We start from the raw sequence: 19,802 nt of genomic DNA, 5'->3' as shown, positions 1-19,802 counted from the left end.
ATCATTATGTAGATAAGAAAATAAAAGAGAAGCCAAATTGAAGTCCAGACAAGATGTGGAAGGGAACGTGCACCCTCTAGTGCTCACAGTTATTTCTCACAAAGGCATATACTGCCTTGTTTCATCATTTAAATAAACATTAAATTTGATTTTAAAATAAACAGCTCAGAGTTTTTAACTTGAGCATATTACATTGTATGATCAAAGATGTATCTCTATGACATTTCATCTCTCACTTAAAAGAATATTTGTATTAGCCTGTGTTAAGGTGATTTTCTTGCACAGAACTGTGTTTCAAAGGGACTTTCAATTTACTGAAAATGAAAAATAGGCTCCAGGCATCTGTGGCTTAGCAACATTTTATTTCCAGTCCTCTGGGCCATCCTTTTTTTTGTCCACATGCTTTCATAGTCTCTGGCTTTATCCCTAATTCCTCTAATCTAGCTGGTTCTGACATACTAGAATTTGGGGAATTCCCTTAGTTTTGCAAGTGTGTTTCTCTGAAAGTTATATTAACAGAAGATGTAAAAGTGACTTCTTTTCAACCATATCACATTTTGGAAGTAAATATTAGCGATGTATTTGTAAATTATTGAGATTTATTACCAAATTAAGCTAAGAAGATTGTGTCCAAGTCATTTTAATCTACCACATGTTAAAATATTTTAGTTGTTTTACATTTTGCAAAGAAGCAATATTTTCATAGAGGAGTTTTATACCATTGAGCACAATTAACTATCCTAGAGGTTCGGCTATTAATTTCAATGTCAGATAATGCATGGAGAGTTTTCTGGCATTTGTGGCTTAAAAATATTAAATCACAAGGTTTGCATTTGAGGTAATATATTTTAAAAAAAGGTATTTTATACACATTAAACATGTAATTTGATTTGCTATAACTAACGATGGAGAAAACGTACAGATTTTATGTTTTGGACCAGAATCCAGACTTTTGAAGCACACGTTAAACAGGCATATTTTAGGACAAGGTAAACTACACAGAAATTGATTTTTTAGTATCTTTTAAAGATGCATTTCAGCGCAATCTGGAATCATTAAATTTTACTGTACCGAAACATATTATTTTATGAGTAATGCGCTTAAACTTATACATATATAACTAGAAATATATTTAAGCTTGTAAATAAGATCATGCAAACATAAGTAAAACAGATTATTTGATAAGACTGTTAATATGGCAAGTTTATAATAACTAAGAGCAGTGTTCTCTTCCGTTAATCATATTTCATTTCAGGTGCTGTATAAACTGTTGAAAAGAGCTTATGGGTTTTTATTGTAAGTGAGAATCATAACATCCTTATATGTTTTATAACTTGATTCCTAGATGAGCCGATATTTGGAATATCAAACCTGTTTTATATCTCAGGTCAAATCGCTCTAATTAGTGAGATTAAAAAACACACATTTAAGAGTAATTAAAAAAAATCTTTGTTAGTTTCTATTTTAAGACCAATTTGATGGAAGTTTTGTGATTTGTGAAATTTAAAGGAAGAAGTAAAGGAAAATCAGAGAAGTTAAGGTATTTGCCCAAGGAAGCAGCATAAAGGTAAATAAGATGAGTGAGTAAACCCTGTGACACCTGACTTTCAGTTCAGTGATTTTTCTATGGCACTATATTTACTTTACATTTGAAGCACACACAAACATATATATACATACAAATACTCAAACATATTCACATACATTAGAAAAAATTTAAAGCAATCATGTGGCCCTGTTCAGCCCCCTCCACCAAGGAAAAGAAGCCCACATTATACAAACACATGCACATATCTGTGTGTATATATACAAACTATCTTGATTTAGGGGCATAAACTGACTTGTTTTCTCCTGATTAAATAGGATTTCCCCCTTTAATAATATTACATAACTCTACAAGTGCAATAATCACCATATACTCAGCACATCTTAAAATCCTAGAAATACTTTATATTTTAGCCATAACAAGGTTTATATTGATTTTTAAAAATGCTTTTTAACATGTTCATTTGATATTTTACAAGATCTCTCTGGCTCAAACTTAATTTGTATGTTATTTATTCAGTTTTTAAAAGCAAGTAACATGTGGACTCATACAGGAGGGAGGGACAAGTTTTCCCAAAAGGAAGGTTGAAGGGGAAAGACTTGAAGGGGCAGGTTGATCAAGAAAACCTTCCCAGAAGTTGTGTATCTTGGACCAAGTCTTGAAAGATGAATAGGAGTTCATCAGATGGTCAGGCATTTAAAAAATAGCCATGTACCAATACGGAACTGTGGTGCTGGAGAAGACTCTTGAGAGTTCCTTGGACGGCAAGAAGATCAAGCCAGTCAATCCTAAAGGAAATCAGTTCTGAATATTTATTGGAAAGACTTGATGCTGAAGCTCCAATACTTTGACCACCTGATGGGAAGAGCCAACTCATTGGAAAAGACCCTGATGCTGGGGAAGATTGAAGACAGGAGAAGGGGATGACAGAGGATGAGATGGTTGGATGGCATCACCGACTCAATGGACATGAGTTTGAGCAAGCTCCTGAAGTTGGTGATGGACAGGGAGGCCTGGTGTGCTGCAGTCCATGGGGTCGCAAAGAGTCAGACACGGCTGAGCGACTGAACTGAACTGAATATGAAAGTAAAATGTGTTCTTATGTTCTAGAAATCTGGAAGAAGAAGATGATTATTAAAACATAAAATACGCAAAATTTAAAAGCCTTGCCTCACCTCTAGGCTGATTTATTCCATATTGTTGTATCAGTAAGCAAGGGTCATAATTTTGTTTCCATGAACATGAACACTTGTGTTCTAACTAATTAACATGTACATTAAAATTTTGATTTATTAAATCACCTGGTCTAGGCCTACAGCCTTAGGATCCTGCAAGAGTTAATGTATTTCCAAATGTGAATACTTTACTTTCAGGCTGCTAAAGATGAGGCTTGTACATTTTTATGAAACGCAAAGATGTTTAAAGATGTAAAAGGGCTATTCATAACCTAGCTCACTAATCAAATTAGTTTAAGTCTGGGAACTTGAAGGAGTTCTCCTTTCACAGTTTACACATTTGGGAATGATGAGTTCCAAGTGCTATATTGAAAGCGACTGAATTAAAGTTTATGTAAATGTGTCATCTTAGTTAAATACTTTATATGGCAGTCACTGTATTAACGGAACACAGTCAGCACCTGTTAAGAGGCTCTTCTGACATAATTAGCAGAGTTATCATGGAGCACAATTTACATACAATGATATACTTTTGACAATACAAAATTGCTAACTTTTTAGATTTTTTTTTTCTCCACACTGTGGGATATTAGTTCCCTCACCAGGGATCAGACCCAAGCCCTCTGCATTGGGAGCATGCAGTCTTAACCACCAGAGCACCAGGGAAGTCCCCAAAATTAATAATCACGAATAAAAACAAAGATGAGATTTTAGGACTTATTTGAAAAATACAGCACAAAATATTCATCAGCACTTAAGGAAGAAAATCATTTTGTAAATAGAAGTCATAAATTTCTTCAAGGGAATTTTATGTTGGATAAAGTTAGACTGGATTAAAGGGATAGAGTCTGTAATAACATATAGAAATAGATTAAGTACCGAGTGAAGTATGAGAGATGAGTGAGTCATAAGGAATTTTATTGATGGGCTGATTCTAACGGTGTAGAGGTCCACTATAAGCAACTTAGTCTATATCAGTTCATTATCAATATTTTGTGAGAGTTTTAAAATTGAAAAAAAAAAGAGTAGAAATGAGTGATTTTATGAAGGACGAAAAATACAGGCACGGAATCCAAGAGTTCATATGTATTGAAAATAACTCTTCATTGTTATTCTTGAGGATTTTGAAAAGGAGCCTGAGTTACATCTGTGTGATATCTTCAGTTGGTGATTAAATACCAGGTCATGCAAAGCTTGATAGAAAATACCAATGGCAAAATGCTGGGGAGAATAGATAGCATCCGTTTTAGAAACATGTAATCACTTCATGGGAAATAGATGGAAAAACAGTGGAAACAGTGTCAGACTTTGTTTTTTTGGGCTCCAAAATCACTGCAGATGCTGATTGCAGCCAGGAAATTAAAAGACGCTTACTCCTTGGAAGGAAAGTTATGACCAACCTTGATAGTATATTGAAAAGCAGAGACATTACTTTGCCAACCAAGGTCCGTCTAGTCAAGGCAATGGTTTTTCCCGTGGTCATGTATGGATGTGAGAGTTGGACTGTGAAGAAAGCTGATCGCCGAAGAATCGATGCTTTTGAACTGTGGTGTTGGAGAAGACTCTTGAGAGTCCCTTATACTGCAAGGAGATCCAACCAGTCCATTCTAAAGGAGATCAATCCTGGATGTTCATTGGAGGGACTGATGCTAAAGCTGAAACTCCAATACTTTGGCCACCTCATGCGACGAGTTGACTCACTGGAAAAGTCTCTGATGCTGGGAAGGGTTGGGGGCAGGAGGAGAAGGGGACGACGGAGAATGAGATGGCTGGATGGCATCACCGACTCTGTGGACATGAGTTTGAGAGTACTCCGGGAGTTGGTGATGGACAGGGAGGCCTGGCGTGCTGTGATTCATGGGGTCGCGGAGAGTCGGACACGACTGAGCGACTGAACTGAAAACTGACTGATGCATTTAACTCAGGGGGGTCTGTTAATTTGCCATACATCTCAGCAAGAATATGTGAAAAATATTCAACACCAGTGAAAATGTGAAAACTAGGGGGCAAAGCATAGAAAGTGATGAAGCAATAGCTGCCAAATTGATAAGGAATAAAATAAATGTGCAATTGTTACTTGGACGCCAGGGTCTGAGTAGGAGCCAAGAAGGAGACCTTGTTCATTTTGCTAAAAGCAGTGGAAATGTCACTGAGACTAAGCATTGAATGTGGGCCATTGGCACTCAGTAAGAGTGTACAGGAAGCCTTTTGAAAACTCTGCCACTGCTTCCCCTTCCATCCTCACTGCTGGCATACAGAGATGTGGATGCGTACTGGCAAAATATTAGAGGGAAAACAAGTACTAGCATCTGACATTTAAGTCCCAGAACTCTAAAGGGATGATATTAAATGCTCGATGTTGGAGTATAGGTTGACTGTGTATTACATTGAGATAGAAAAAGTTTTAGTAAGGAAATCATAGTTGAAGAAACAAGCTCAAGTGGAAGCAACAGAAAAAAATAATGTAAACAGAATATTAGATGAGTGATAGCTCAGAGTTTAAATCATATAAGAATTTGGTTTAGGTTCCACCTGTTGCTCAGGAATGAAGATATGGTGATCAAAGAAAAGAGAAAAAGAAAGTCTAACAGGTGAGAATAGTACAGACTCATAGATACTTTATTCCACTCCTTTTCAGAAAGAAAGTGCAACATATTGATACTTATGCCTAAGAACAGATATTTTTTCCCCCTAGGTAAAGCATTCGACTCACCAATTCCCTAGGAAAAATCTAAGTCCCTTCAAATTAAATCTGTAAATCAAGAGAGTATAATCACTCTCTAAAAGATCCTTATGTCAAGGACAAGTTCAAGTATCTTTTGCAATCAGTTTCAAATCTATAAAACCAGCCAAACAAAAACATGGAATGAGGAAAGATCTCTCTATGAAATTTCTCATCCTGTTGCCTGAATTGATCTGAGTTATTAGAACTACATGCCAACTGGTGCCCTGGCCACCGTAAACTCTACATAGTCTGAGCAGCAAGCAGATGGTTACCATGGTGTTGACTCCACAAAGGCTTCCTTGTGTAGAGATAACCAATTTACTGGGCAAAGCCTGTAGCACAGACACTGATTTAATCTTAATTCAGTGAAAAGGTGTTTCTTGATTATCCTAAACAAAAGTCGCAGTATGAGCTGAACCCCCATCTGATGTCTAAAGAATTTGTTGTCAAATGGATGCTTCGCTACACCAAACTCCTTAATAATGTGGACTACTGCATTTTCAACTCTATTATCTGTGGAATTTAATTCTATGTCTGGCATATAGTAAGCAGTTAGTATATATTTTGTGGCAGAAGCGAAGGGGGAATTGTGTTTTGAAAGGAAACATACACAATTTCCTGTTTTTCAGAAAGACTGATGTCTACAAGTATAGGATTTTGGGGAAAATTATTTACTTTCAAACTGAGTAAATATCCTCTGCCTTTTTCCTTTGCAGTTGATTGGAGATGGTGGTAAGGGATAATTATAACACATGTGCAAACAAGACTATTGTAAAGGCCTAGTAAAAACTTTTTCCAACATTAGTAGTTAGTTAGTTAGTTCAGTCGCTCAGTCGTGTCCGACTCTTTGCGACCCCATGAATCACAGCACGCCAGGCCTCCCTGTCCATCACCAACTCCCGGAGTTCACTCAAACTCATGTCCATCGAGTTGGTGATGCCATCCAGCCATCTCATTCTGTGTCATCCCCGTCTCCTCCCACCCCCAATCCTTCCCAGCATCAGAGTCTTTTCCAGTGAGTCAACTCTTCGCATGAGGTGGCCAAAGTATTGCAGTTTCAGCTTTAGCATCAGTCCTTCCAATGAACACCCAGGGTTGATCTCCTTTAGAGTGGACTGGTTGGATTTTCCAACATAGGCCATAGTAAATCTCACCCATCTGTGATACCAGCTTAGCATCTTGAGTCAAGTTGTAGTTTCATGGATTTGTAGGCAGATGTGAGCCACCTTTAATAGAGATACTCTGAATCAGAAGGGTGTGAGACCAGAGAAACCAAGAATAAAGGGAGAAGTGGACACTGAATGGTGGATATTCACATCTCACCTTTATGGCTTAGCATATATGATGTGTAATTTGATCAGACTAGTGTAAAGGAGAAGGGAAAATTTCACCAAAATGGGCAAAGTGGATTATATCAAGAAGTCAAGTTTCCAAAATATTTATAGAAAGTTTGCAGTGGAAAGGTGGATAAAAGTCAATGAAGGATTTCACTTCATTGGAGGAGGGACAGACTGAAATATGGCTCCTTATTTCCCTACGAGACTTGAAGCAAGTTTTGTTTCTAGAAGTACTTGAATAAAGAACAAACTAAAGTACATGGTTAAGAGATCTGAAATTTTTCTCTTTATCCTAAGAAAAGTAGAAAATCTTTGCATGGTTACATGAATGAAAGTTACATAATTAGGTATGTTTAGAAATGATAATTTCACCAGTGGTGCATGGAACGGATGGGAGAATTTCAGAAAGATTGCCTAGAACCAGTTGAGAGGCCATTGCAGTAGTTATTGTCACATTTAACGGTAAGATCAATGAGGATGCCAACTGAGGAGATCCTGAGAAGCAGACAAATTCAGAAGAAATAGAACATTTGATGGATTAGACTTTGCTAAATATGGGAGGGAAGGGAGAAGAGGATATCAAAGGTGATAGATGGTGATGCCATTCACAGGTCTGAGGGACACTGAGAAGGTACCAGGTTGGGAGAGAAATTCAACATTAAGTCTTGACATTATATATTGAAAGAGTTCTTATGGCATGCAAGTGGAGTAGAGGATGATTATGTTGCTATGGAGCTCAGAAGAAATGCTTGAAGTAGAGATATCTATATCAGAGTCATAGATTATATATTATTGCTGTTGTTTAGTTATTCAGTCATGTCCAACTCTTTTGCGACCCCATGGACTGTAGCCTGCCAGGCTCCTCTGAACTGACAGGAAACTGGACAACTCTTGCAAAACATTTGCCCTTTAGAAGATAAGAGAATGGCAAGAGAGGAATCTGGAGGTCAAGAGAGTGTTGATTTTTCATAAAGGAATCAAATAAAATATGTTTAAATTTCCATATGAAGAATTAACTTGAGAGAAAGAGATTGAATTTACAGTGGATAGATTAAAAAAAAAAAACTGATACACTCAGATACCTGAAGAAGTAAGAGAATGAAGTACCAAATGCAGATAAAGGGGTTGGCTTTAACTCATTATTGACTGGGAGATTTTTGCAGAAAGTAATGCCTGTGGCTGGTGATTTTTATTTTGGCTGGCCAAAAGCTAATTCTGTTATTTCACTAATACTTTTTGGGTTATTACATTCAATAGTTATACCTGACACATCTGTAAAGTGAAATGTTGTCTTCAATCCACTTTTCTGCAGAAGCAAAAGAGCATTCTCTAGCACTGTGAGTTTCATTTTCACTTTCTGTATCAGAATCAATCACTAGCATTTTTTTTTTGTTATTCACAATGTCTGAATCAGAACTGTATTCTGAAGAACTGTCATCTTCTGAGACACTAGTATATATGTCACTTGGAGAATCAGAAAATATCTGCAAAAATTTTTTTTTTTTAATTATTTTTCACCTAAAATTTTGTGATGCATCATTTTTGAAAATTTTACGTTTATAATACACATAGTGAAAGAAAGTGAAGTCGCTCAGTCGTGTCCGACTCTTTGCAACCTCACAGACTGCAGCCCACCAGGTTCCCCAGTCCATGGGATTTTCCAGGCAAGAGTACTGGAGTGGGGTGCCAGTGCCTTCTCCCTATAAATTGGAACAAAAACCTAACGGAGCAAAATGTGAATACCAGCAACAATCATAAGTTGGATAATGAACCCTTGATCAATTTTAAGCTCTAAAACTCCACAAGGTGATATTAATTGTATCACTCTCTAAAAATGTATTGACACGTCTCCAGTCAATAAAAATTGGGTAACAAAGGCATATTAATATGCCTTCCATCAATAATGTTCAAGTAAAAGAAGAGAAACTCAGTCATTATAAGTGAAGGGAATGAGAAGGGCATGGGCAGGTAAGATTGACTATTTGAAAATAGGAAGTAGAAGTGTAAGAAATTCTAATCTGATAATTGTGCTTTTCTCTATCAAGTAGGAATCAATGTCATCTGTTGATAGATGGAGAAAGAAGACAGATCAGAGCTTTGAGAGCTTTGGGAAAAATTTAAAATAGTTTCTGTGGAGAGTCAGAACTCAAGGTGAAAAAATTAAACATGGCAGGATGCGAGGTTCATTTGAGATTGTTGATCATTGCCTTAGTATGGCTTTCCACACGAGTGGATCTGGAGACGAAAGATTTTGATGCAGGTAATTAATTTAGGAAGTAATCCCAGGAAGCAAAGTGAGGAAGTGAGATAAGGAAAAGGCAGCCAACACAGGATGATACATGAGCAGATTATCGATGGAGGCAACTGCACTCAGTCCAGCTGGGAACCTTTTGAGATACTGCGTGTAGTATCCTTCAGGGTGGTTGCACTGAAGGGCAAGGGAGCTGTGTTATTTATCTACCAACTATCCCCAACTCTCACATAACTAAGCTATTAACATCCCAGTACTCCTGGCCTGCCTTATATACTGGCAAAGTGAATGGCCACAGGCAGAGACACACAAATGTTTATACTAGGCTAAAGGGAAAAAATGTCCTTCTTAAGACATTCTTGTGAGAAACATGTACTGGATTTGCAGGGTAACTAAATGACCATAGCTGAAAACTATTAATTTTATAAATTAATTAACATCAATGAGATTTTCAGCAGTGTGCAGAAGGACTCTTTTTAAATCAACATTGCAAACAAAGAAATAGGAGACCTAAATAGTTAAACTTCTGCAAAAATCAAATGTAGGAAAGATAGCCACCATGTATGATAAAATGAAACACCAATACTATGTATGATTCATATCCAAATGAAATAAAGGATTGACATTCAGTGATGTGAGATTTAGAATAAAACAATCTCTGAATTATGATCTCTGTTTTTGTTTTCTTATTTCTAGTTGGGTAGCCTTGGTAAATAAGAAACTCAGTAAATACTTATTACTATGAATCAGGCACTCTTTGAGATGAAGGATATAATGGTGAACAAGATGAATTAAGTTTCTTCCCTATGGTACTAACAATCTGAGATCAATTAATTAATTTCTCTGAGCCTCCATCTCCTCATGCAGCAAAGAGATGGATCATTCTTTATTTAGCACAGGCTTGTAAGAAAGCAAAGGAGGCCATACTTTTGGAAATGTTTTATGTTCTGTGAAATTTTTTATCAGCTTAATTTTAAAACAATAGCCTGCAACCAACATAAAAAATTCTTCACAGGTTTGTTTGATTTGAAGGCTGCATCTATGAAAGTATTCATAAAGAAAGAAGATAGTTGTCTATTCTTTCCGGATTATAGTAAACACCCCTCATACGATTTTGTTAGGAATCAAATTTTGAGGAAAGTAAGATACTCACAAACCAAGGAATATCATCAAAGTAACTAGGAGTAGGGTAGGCTGACCATCAGATATCTTCTATTTGCAGGGTTCTGCAACCTGCTTGACCTAATGTCTGATGATCTGAGGTAACAATAATAGAAATAAAGAGGAGCTTGACCTAATGTCTGATGATCTGAGGTAACAATAATAGAAATAAAGAGGAGCTGATGTAACAATAATAGAAATAAAGAACACAATATATGTAATGCACTTGAGTCATCCAGAAGCCATCTCCACCCCCACCCCCAGTCCCTGGAAAAAACTATGTTCCATGAAACCAGTCCCTGGCACCAAAAATGTCGGGGCCACTATTCTAGAAGATTTAAACAGCTGATTTCAACTGTTAGAGGGTTGTATTGGAGAAAAAACACTATAGCATGGTGAATACAGTACATTACTTGGCATCTTAAAATTTCGTATTTGTATTTTTGGTATACTCCACACATTTCATGTGCAAATTGAATAAGTTTATTTTCCTGGATACTTTTGTCTATTTTGTTTTATAATCGATTGGATTAGATGGTCTCTAAATTCCCTTTATCATAGATTCTTTACGGATGGTGATAAAATCTATAGATTCTTTCTCAAGAAAAACGCACATGCCTTCAGAATTGTGCCTGAAATTTCAAGTGATTTCTAGACATTCTCCATCCTTGCAACTCATCTGTGACTCCCTGAAAATCTCTGCTTTAATTGGATCTGAATCACCTAATCAGAGTTAATAGTTTATTTCCATTAGCTTCATAGATCTCTGCAAAAAAAGAGTGTTTGAGAATAACAGTGTAGGTGATCACATATCTTTTGCAGCATAATCACCTCAAAATGTAATGGCTTGAAACAATAGTTATTTATCATATCCCACCATCCTGCAATGTGGGCAGTTCTGTAGCTCTAAGTGAAGTCAGCTGGAGCACTCACTTAGATGTATTCAGCTGGTGTTTGAGTTGGGTCAGAAGGTCAAAGGAGGCTTTATTCACTTGTCTGGCACTCCTGCTCAGTCACGTCCGACTCTGCATGACCTCATGGACTGTAGCTTGCCAGGTTCCTCTATCCATGGGGCTTTTTTCAGGCAAGAATACTAGAGTTGGTTGCCATTTCCATACCACTTGCTTTATCCTGTGGTCTCTCTGCCTGGCAAGAGTGAGCTTCCTTCCAGAACTTTAGGATCCTTGAAATTCTTATATAACGCATGCCTTTTCAGAGTGTGTGTTCCATGAAAACAAGATCCAAGGTGCAAGCACTAATCAAGCCTGTGCTTGCATTACACATACCAATAGATCATTTGCCATAGACAGTCACGTGACCAAGTGCAGCCTCAGTATGGCTGTGGAGACGACATGAAGGACATGAGTATTCTAGGTATGGTTTAATGGGGGCTACCAATAGGAATCTTTGTTTGTTTGTTGTGAATACGTTCCCAGAAAATGATTTATCTTGGAAAATACTGATTTTTCAATCAATACAGACATTTCAACAAAGGCTGAAGAGTATCTTATAGGAGATAGTGTACAGGCCATTGCTACACTGAGATGAATAAGATTACCTCTGTGATCATAAGACCAGATCAAAGAAGACTCCAGATTTTGAGCCAACCTGACTAGGGAAATAGTAGTGATATTAACATTAATAGGGACATCAGGCAGAAGTTTCAGATTGGGAGAATGGTAAATGTGGATAGATTGCCTTTATTTTTTTCCATAGAGAAGAAAGAGATAATCAAGAAATAATGATCCTTATTCTTCCCTGTCTTAGGTTGGATGTCGATATAACTGAACTTCACAGTTGGATTACTCGTTCAGAAGCCGTGTTGCAGAGTCCCGAATTTGCAGTCTATCGGAAGGAAGGCAACTTCTCAGACCTTAAAGAAAAAGTCAAGGTTATGCATTAATTTTTATGTATTTTTCTAACTTTTGCTGCTTGTAAATCCTGTGCTCTGAACTCTGTGATTCTCTTAGAGTTGAAAAGATTAACATGGTATGCTATAATGCTTTTAAATATATCTTTAAAATATGTTTTACATATCAGGTAGAATCAAAGTATAGCCTAGAGAAGTCTTTCCTGATCCTGCTGTGACTGCCCAGGAATACTTTTTGTTAACCTTCTTTAACTTTTATATTATTTAGCTGTGAATTAGCTGCAGTCCGTGGGGTCGCTAAGGGTCGGACTCGACTGAGTGACTTCACTTTCACTTTTCACTTTCACACATTGGAGAAGGAAATGGCAACCCACTCCAGTGTTCTTGCCTGGAGAATCCCAGGGAAGGGGGAGCCTGGTGGGCTTCCGTCTATGGGGTCACACAGAGTCGGACACGACTGAAGTGACTTAGCAGCAGCAGCAGCTATCAGCTTAATAATGGTCTATTTATAAACAGTTTCAAGAAAAAGGAATTATGATTATATTGTTAATAATTTAGTTTTAGAGTTAAAATGAAGGATAATATGTGTAGTAGAAAATAGCAAAATGTCTTATTTGAATGTACTTATATGAAGGTAAATTCTTTGTTATAGTTTTTTGAGGGAAATTCTACAAGTAGAAAATTACTTAGAGAAGATGCACTGTATGTTTTGGAGTTCATGTGACAGACATATTGACCCACTGAAAGTATGAATCACCTTGGATAGACATATTATTAGCTAATTAACATTTTTATCTATCTGAGCAATCTACTTATCTATATGCCATCCTATTTCGGTATCTTAAAATAACTTTGATCAAGCAGGAAGATTGAGCTCTAGCATTTTAAGACTGTAAATTCAAAAGTTTCCTGTTATCATATGGTTGCCTAGAAGCAATTTACATTTAATCAATAGTGTCAGCATGAGAGACTGAAAGTGCTAATATATATATATATACACACACAATATTGTATGAGTGGTTTTCTGATGCCTGGTTTGTCACCTTTATCAACTTCTCTCATATTCTGAAATAACAACATCATTCTTAATTGCCTACTAAAATAAGATATGGAATTATTTACATAGACATTTCCTTCAGGCTAAATATATATATATTAAAAAATCCTTGAGAGAAATACAAAGCAATGATGATGGATATGCAGTTTATGCATACATTAATTTTCTTGCTTCTTCACCTGTCCATTTATGTAGGTTATTTTGAACACATGGGAGGCCCATCTCATGAACTTGAGTGGTATTAATTCATTTTTAGGCATCCATTAAAAATGGCTAAATATCACTCCCTCTTTTTTCATCTTTCACTTGAAGTAATAAATCAATGAAGCAATCAAGCACTTTCACCCAGTTAGCATATCCTAGGACAGCATCCCTTCAGTTTTATATATTTTTAAATCTGACAGAAATGTTCTTTCTCTATTAACCATGTGTTTTATCCGTATAATTAACATAATACACTTATTTAAGAGTTGAGTTCTAGGGACTTTTCTACTGACAGTGTGTACTGGACAACCAGTATTGGCATCACCTGTGAGCTTAGAACTGTAGAATTGTTTTCAGGCTTGATAAATCAATTTGCATTTAGAAAAGATCCATAGAAAAGGTTTCTGTGTCTGTAAGGGTGCACCCTCTGAGACTTTACTAGACTCCTGGATGTTCCTTCATTCATTTTGTTAATGTTGCCACAGTTCAGACTTTCCAGCTGATTTTACAGGTATAGAGCTACTCAACTTCTTGAACTGAGCACATGGTAATGTAAGTTAGGAATTACAGCAGAACAACCTCTCTTTTTTTTGTTGTTTTATTTATTTTTGGCTGTGCTGCGTCTTCATTGCTGTGCAGGCTTTTTTCTAGTTGTGGTGAGTGGGGACTCCTCTCTAGTTGCACTCTGTGGGCTTATCATTGTGGTGGCTTCTCTTGCTGCAGAGCATGGGCTCTAGGCATGTGGGGCTTCAGTAGTTGTGGTTCCCTGGCTCTGCAGCATGGATTCAATAGTTGTGGTGCATGGGCTTAGTTGCTCTGCCACGTGTGGGATCTTCTCAGACCAGGGATCAAACCCATGTCTCCTGCATTGGCAGGAGGATTTTCTACCATTGAGCCACCAGAGAAGCCCCAAACAACCTCTTCTTAACATAAAGTGATTTTATACCTCTCCAATGTTCTCCTGAAAGCCTTCCTCCTAGCTGTTCAGGTCAACAGGCCTTGGGCTCTTCCTGGAACCTAGACTTATCAGATCAACTTTTCGCCAAGTTCTGTTGGAAATCTTCAAGCCAATTAGTTTGTTTCCATTATCTCTGTAATTTGTGTTTGCCGCTATGAATATAGGAACCTCTATTCACCTGTCCTTTCTTATATCCTCATCACTGTGCTCTTCTGTACTCTTCCCTCTGTCTTACTTCCTCTTCTGTGTGCTTTCTCACACTCATTCACTACTTTACACTCAGAAGCCCTTCTTCTAAAACAAACTTGCTGTCCCGTAGACCCATTCTGTTCATACACAGAAAAGACTGTACCCATGGATCACCACAAAGACTAATGACTCACTCCCCCACTCCTTTGCAATTGCTAGTCTACTTACTTCTCAGGGTCGATTCCAAAGATACCACTCTTATGTAAAACTCTCTCATTGTGTTTCATGTCAAGTGGCCATCTGCCATTCACCAGTTTATTCTGTTGTTTTCTGATGCCAAAGTCTTCAATCTCCTCCACCCAATTTGTGCCTTAATCCTTAAAAATCTCAATTCATTTGGGCTGTCTTGCTGTCTCCAAAAGCTTCCATTTCTCTCATCTCCTCAATTCCCCTTCCCACTTGAACTAACAATACCTTAGACACTTCATTACTCCATTTCTAAACTTCCACACTTTAAGAGACTCATCAGCACTTCTTCCTAAGCTTTCCATACTTTCCTAGTACATTTCTCAACTTCTCTCCATAATTACTTCAAATTTTAGTGGATCTCTTAAACTTTCCCCCACCATTTAGAGTAGGTGAAGTTCCCTCTTATTTTAGTTAAAATAGTATCTCTTATATTTCATGTATTTGTGTTCATGGTCTCCTTCTTTTCCTCTGCCTCAGTGGAAGAGACTGCTTTGACTCCTTAGGGCTAATCCCAGTGCAGGGGTGTTGTTCAATGTCTCCCCTGTCTGTGTCCTCAGGATTCTGTTTTCATTTAACTCCACCTCCATTTTTTCAATCTCTCCCTATTTTCTGATGATAAAAAATTAGCCTTTAAACAGGCTGCTTTTCCATCTTTGAGAAAATCTTCCTTTCCTATAAACATATACATGTCCCCCCGACCCTTAACTTCTCTGCAGGACTAGACTCCATTAACCTCTTAGTCCTTCATGAAAGTATTTCCTCCTTTGGATTTCAGGATACTATTCACTACTATTCACCTTTTTTATGTTTTGCCCATTTGTTTCATTTTGTTTTTCCTTTAATACTGAGATGCTCCACAGTTCCTCCCTTGTTTTTCTCTGTAGATTATTCTAGTTACTTCCCATTCAAATAGCATCTATTTTCTCATGATCCCCAAATGTGGGTCTTTAGCTTATGTCTTCTCCCTAAAGCCCGGTCCAGTATATTTCATTGCCTGATAGACATATTTAATTGAGTATCTGCCTGAAAAGTTAAACTTCAATCTCCCCAGCCCTGTTTTATTCTTTGTTTTTACTGTCCCTTTTCCAGCAGCATCACCCAGATACCCGAAAGCTAACTGGGTCATCTAGATTTTTTTTTTCCTACCATTCACAAGTCTACCCTTTGACAAGTTCAATTAATCTCATTCCCTTAACAACTCTTAAAACTGTCCAATGCTCTCTATTCCTATCACCAGAACCCTGATTAAAGCTAACGTCATAGCTCACTTGGGTTTAAGATGACAGTCCCTAGCTGCCTTCACAGAAACTAATGTTGTATTCCTTTAGAGGTTTTCACATCACTTCTGCCAAAGCGAACTTATTGAAACATAGCTAGTATCTTTTTTGCCTTTGTTTATATTCATTTGAGAAAGAAGAGAGCAGCCACTGAGACCCAGGAGCTAGCTTCGCACTACCATTAGGCGGAGATGCTGGAGACTGTAGTAGTGCTTGCAGCTAGTCTGTCATGTTCTCATGTTAAATATGATGAACTGCTCACAGTGCTAACATCAGACAAGGCCACTCCATGATCATGATGGATCGCAACAGAAATGTGACCATTATGTAATCATGTCTCAGTACAGTAAAAAATACTGACACTGTCCAAACCAGAGGTCCCCAAACTCTGGGATCTAATGCCTGATGATCTAAGGTGTACCTGATGTAATAATAATAGAAATAAAGTACACAGTAAATGTAATGCACTTGAAACATTCCAAAACCATCCCCTTCCCTGGTCCAAGGAAAAATTGCCTTCCATGAAATTGGTCCCTGGTGTCTAAAAAGATTGGGGACCACTGGTCCATAGCCCCCAAAATGACCCAAATATCCTTCCTCTTCACTAATATGGCAGATCATTTCCTTTACTAACCATGGCTTTAGCCTTTCTACATTCTTCCTGCAACCTAGATAAGAAAATTTAAGATACCTAATCATAGAATCATGGATTTCTCTGGTAGCTCAGCTGGTAAATGATCCATCTGCAATGCAGGGGGACCCTGGTTTGATTACTGGGTTGGGAAGATCCCCTGGAGGAGGGCGTTGCAACCCACTCCAGTATTCTTGCCTGGACAATCCTCGTGGAAAGACAGAGGATCATGGTGGGCTACAGTCCATGGGGTCACAAAGAGTCAGACATGACTGAACGACTAAGCACAGCAGTCACAGAATCACCTTCACATCCTTACAGCATCTAATAAACGCAAAGCTTTGCTTCCTTGACCATCTGCATCACTTTACACAAGCCCAAGCCCTCTAATCTATTGTAACATCCTCTTAGTGACATACCCCAATAGTTCCCTATTACATGCCATGACTTCTTGCAACAAATAAATCAACTTTGTTAATCTACAGGTGTGTTTCTGGTAGCCTTTGTCTGAAAGCCATTGACTAAGTCAGTCTTCATGTTGCCTTTATGAGGACTGCTGCTGCTGCTAAGTCACTTCAGTCGTGTCCAACTCTGTGTGACCCCACAGACGGAAGCCCACCAGGCTCCCCCGTCCCTGGGATTCTCCAGGCAAGAACACTGGAGTGGGTTGCCATTTCCTTCTCCAATGTGTGAAAGTGAAAAGTGAAAGTGAAGTCACTCAGTCGAGTCCGACCCTTAGCGACCCCACGGACTGCAGCCTACCAGGCTCCTCCATCCATGGGATTTTCCAGGCAAGAGTAGTGGAGTGGCTTGCCATTGCCTAATTCCTTTTTACTTATCCAGAGTGATTTCTGACCATTGTTACATTTATTATAGTGTTGGTTTCTGGACTAGGGACTGAAACTTACTCTGTTTGACTTTTTTATTTTTCTTTTTCCTGTTTGTTTTGATTTGGCTTAGTTTGGTTTTGGTATCACAGTGTGTAATCTAGTGCCTGATATTTAATCTAATTAATGTTTCAGTATGTGAGTAAGTGATATTTTTTCAGTTCTGCAGACGCATTTTAAGTCAGGCTCTGCTACCAATATGAAGGATATAACATCTTCTGAATAAACATTTGAGTGAATAAATTACTTTTTCTGTCAAAGGGTAAAACTTCATTATAGAATCTTAAGTGAAAAGAAAATTAATTGCTTCTATAGTCAGAGTAGGACTCTGGGGAATGTGGAACTGACTTTCATATTAATTAGAGAAGATGTCATGAAAGGAGGCGTCTTTTAAAGAGAGGCTGGTAAGAATGAAGACAAGAGGTTGTAACTGATTTTAATCAGCTTATTGAAGAACTATAAACTTCTCTTTTCTGTATACTACATGTCCTCCTTTCTACCAGCATCTCTCTAATGTTTTTATTTAGTCACTAAGTTGTGTCTGACTCTTGCGACGCTATGGACTATAGCCCCCCAGGCTCCTCTGTCTATGAGATTGCCCAGGCAAGAATGCTGGAGTGGGTTGCCATTTCTTCTCCAGGGGATCTTCCAAACCCAGGGATCAAACCCAGGTCTCCTGCATGGCAGGCAGATTCTTTACCTACTGAGCCACCAGGGAAGCCCATATATTTATATGTTTTATATATATATATATATATATATATATATATATATATATATATATATGTAAGAGGGAGGCAGAGAGAGAGGGAAAGAAAGAGATTGACTGATTGACTGATTTAGAACCATGGAAGAGGAAGAAAGAGTGAAGATGCTGAAACATTTGAGAAAATCTGAGAAAAAAGCAATCTCCAAGATTTTTGAGACCACTAAAATGTTGTTATACTTATTCTCTAGTGGGTAACAAAACATTCCCACATGTCAGCATAGCCAAAGATTTTGCACAGTCTGAAAATTCAGAAATAACTTAATTAGGGTACTTGAAAATATGATACTCTATACTTGCCAATGGAGAAGGAAATGGCAACCCACTCCAGTATTCTTGCCTGGAGAATCCCAGGGACGGAGGAATACAAATGGAATTACTACTGAGTCCAAAGAATCCTGATTAGTATCATAGTCAAGAAACATTCCTTTGTCTTTTGTTCAGTATCAGTTCTCCATTTTACAGTCTCCAGTAAGAATTTAGGATCGTGATCCTTATGAGATTGGTGTCTCTGTTGCCTTGCTATTTCATTTCATTTCTATTAAATTCAGCATCGTCTAGTCTCAAAGTTTTATGTCACTTTTTCTTGGAGCCCAGGATATCTTAGTGAAGATGCCAGAAATGTTTCCGGAATTTTTGTTTGGTAGGCTGTTGTCGGGAGTTTATACTCACTCTTTTTTTTAATATGTTATTTTCTTCATTATATTGTAAGTACCAAGGTGAGATTCTATTGTTTTGACTTGGTGAACTTTACACAGTACACTTTGTTTTCTGTTTGAGCCATTGTTTATTCCTGTTATCAGGACTTCGTAACAATCCTGTTGGAGAGAGAATTGTTGTGCACAACTCTCAATCTAACCTAAAGTTTCCAGGAGACTTTAAAACTGAATCCACCTTTACTTTTCAGAGCTTGTAGCCCCTAAATCCCTGGGCTGGTTGTTTGACCACTATATCTTTAGCTACCAGGATTTGTTATGCATGTATACCTTCTTAGAGATTTTGAACTGAGGGTAGGTGGTAGAGACCATAACATTGTATCTGGAGGTGTTATGCTACGATAGACCTCACTTTTTTATGCACCTACAGTATACCAGACCCTGTTCTAGGCATTGGAGATAGCACAAAGAAGGGAATGCATAAAGATACATGACCTTCTACAGTTGATCTGCCTGTGGGGAAGATGGAAATTAAGCAGATTAATATAGAATGTTACTGATAAATGCCAAAGATGAAAATGAAGTCGGAAGAGAGCTAAGAATTGTGTGTGTGTGTAGATAGAGTGGCAGTTGAAAGCCTCACTGGGAAGGTACCATTTAATAAAGATTTAATGGCAACGCACTCCAGTGTTCTTGCCTGGAGAATCCCAGGGACGGGGGAGCCTGGTGGGCTGCCGTCTATGGGGTCGCACAGAGTCGGACACAACTGAAGTGACTTAGCAGCAGCAAAGGTAGTGAATTGAAGAATGGATGCATACCTGAGATAGGAGCATTTAAGGCAGAGAGAAGGGTAAATGCACAGA

The 19,802-nt window shown here is 37.9% G+C and overlaps 1 protein-coding gene across 6 annotated transcripts in view; it reads left to right on the top strand.

Annotated features, from left to right (window-relative positions):
• DMD (dystrophin) overlaps positions 1 to 19,802 on the top strand; it is a 2,246,075-nt gene that overhangs the window by 732,856 nt on the left and 1,493,417 nt on the right. For all 6 annotated transcript variants that reach the window (XM_055393453.2, XM_055393450.2, XM_055393451.2 and 3 more), the window contains one exon: positions 11,963 to 12,086. In XM_055393453.2, the coding sequence (XP_055249428.2) occupies positions 11,963 to 12,086 (124 nt within the window). The remainder of the gene's footprint in view (positions 1 to 11,962; positions 12,087 to 19,802) is intronic.

This window comes from Moschus berezovskii, chromosome X, assembly GCF_049115385.1.
Source record: "Moschus berezovskii isolate FMDL1 chromosome X, NW_MosBer_1.0, whole genome shotgun sequence".
NCBI lineage: Eukaryota > Metazoa > Chordata > Mammalia > Artiodactyla > Moschidae > Moschus > Moschus berezovskii.
This window is presented reverse-complemented; position numbering and strand designations above follow the sequence as displayed.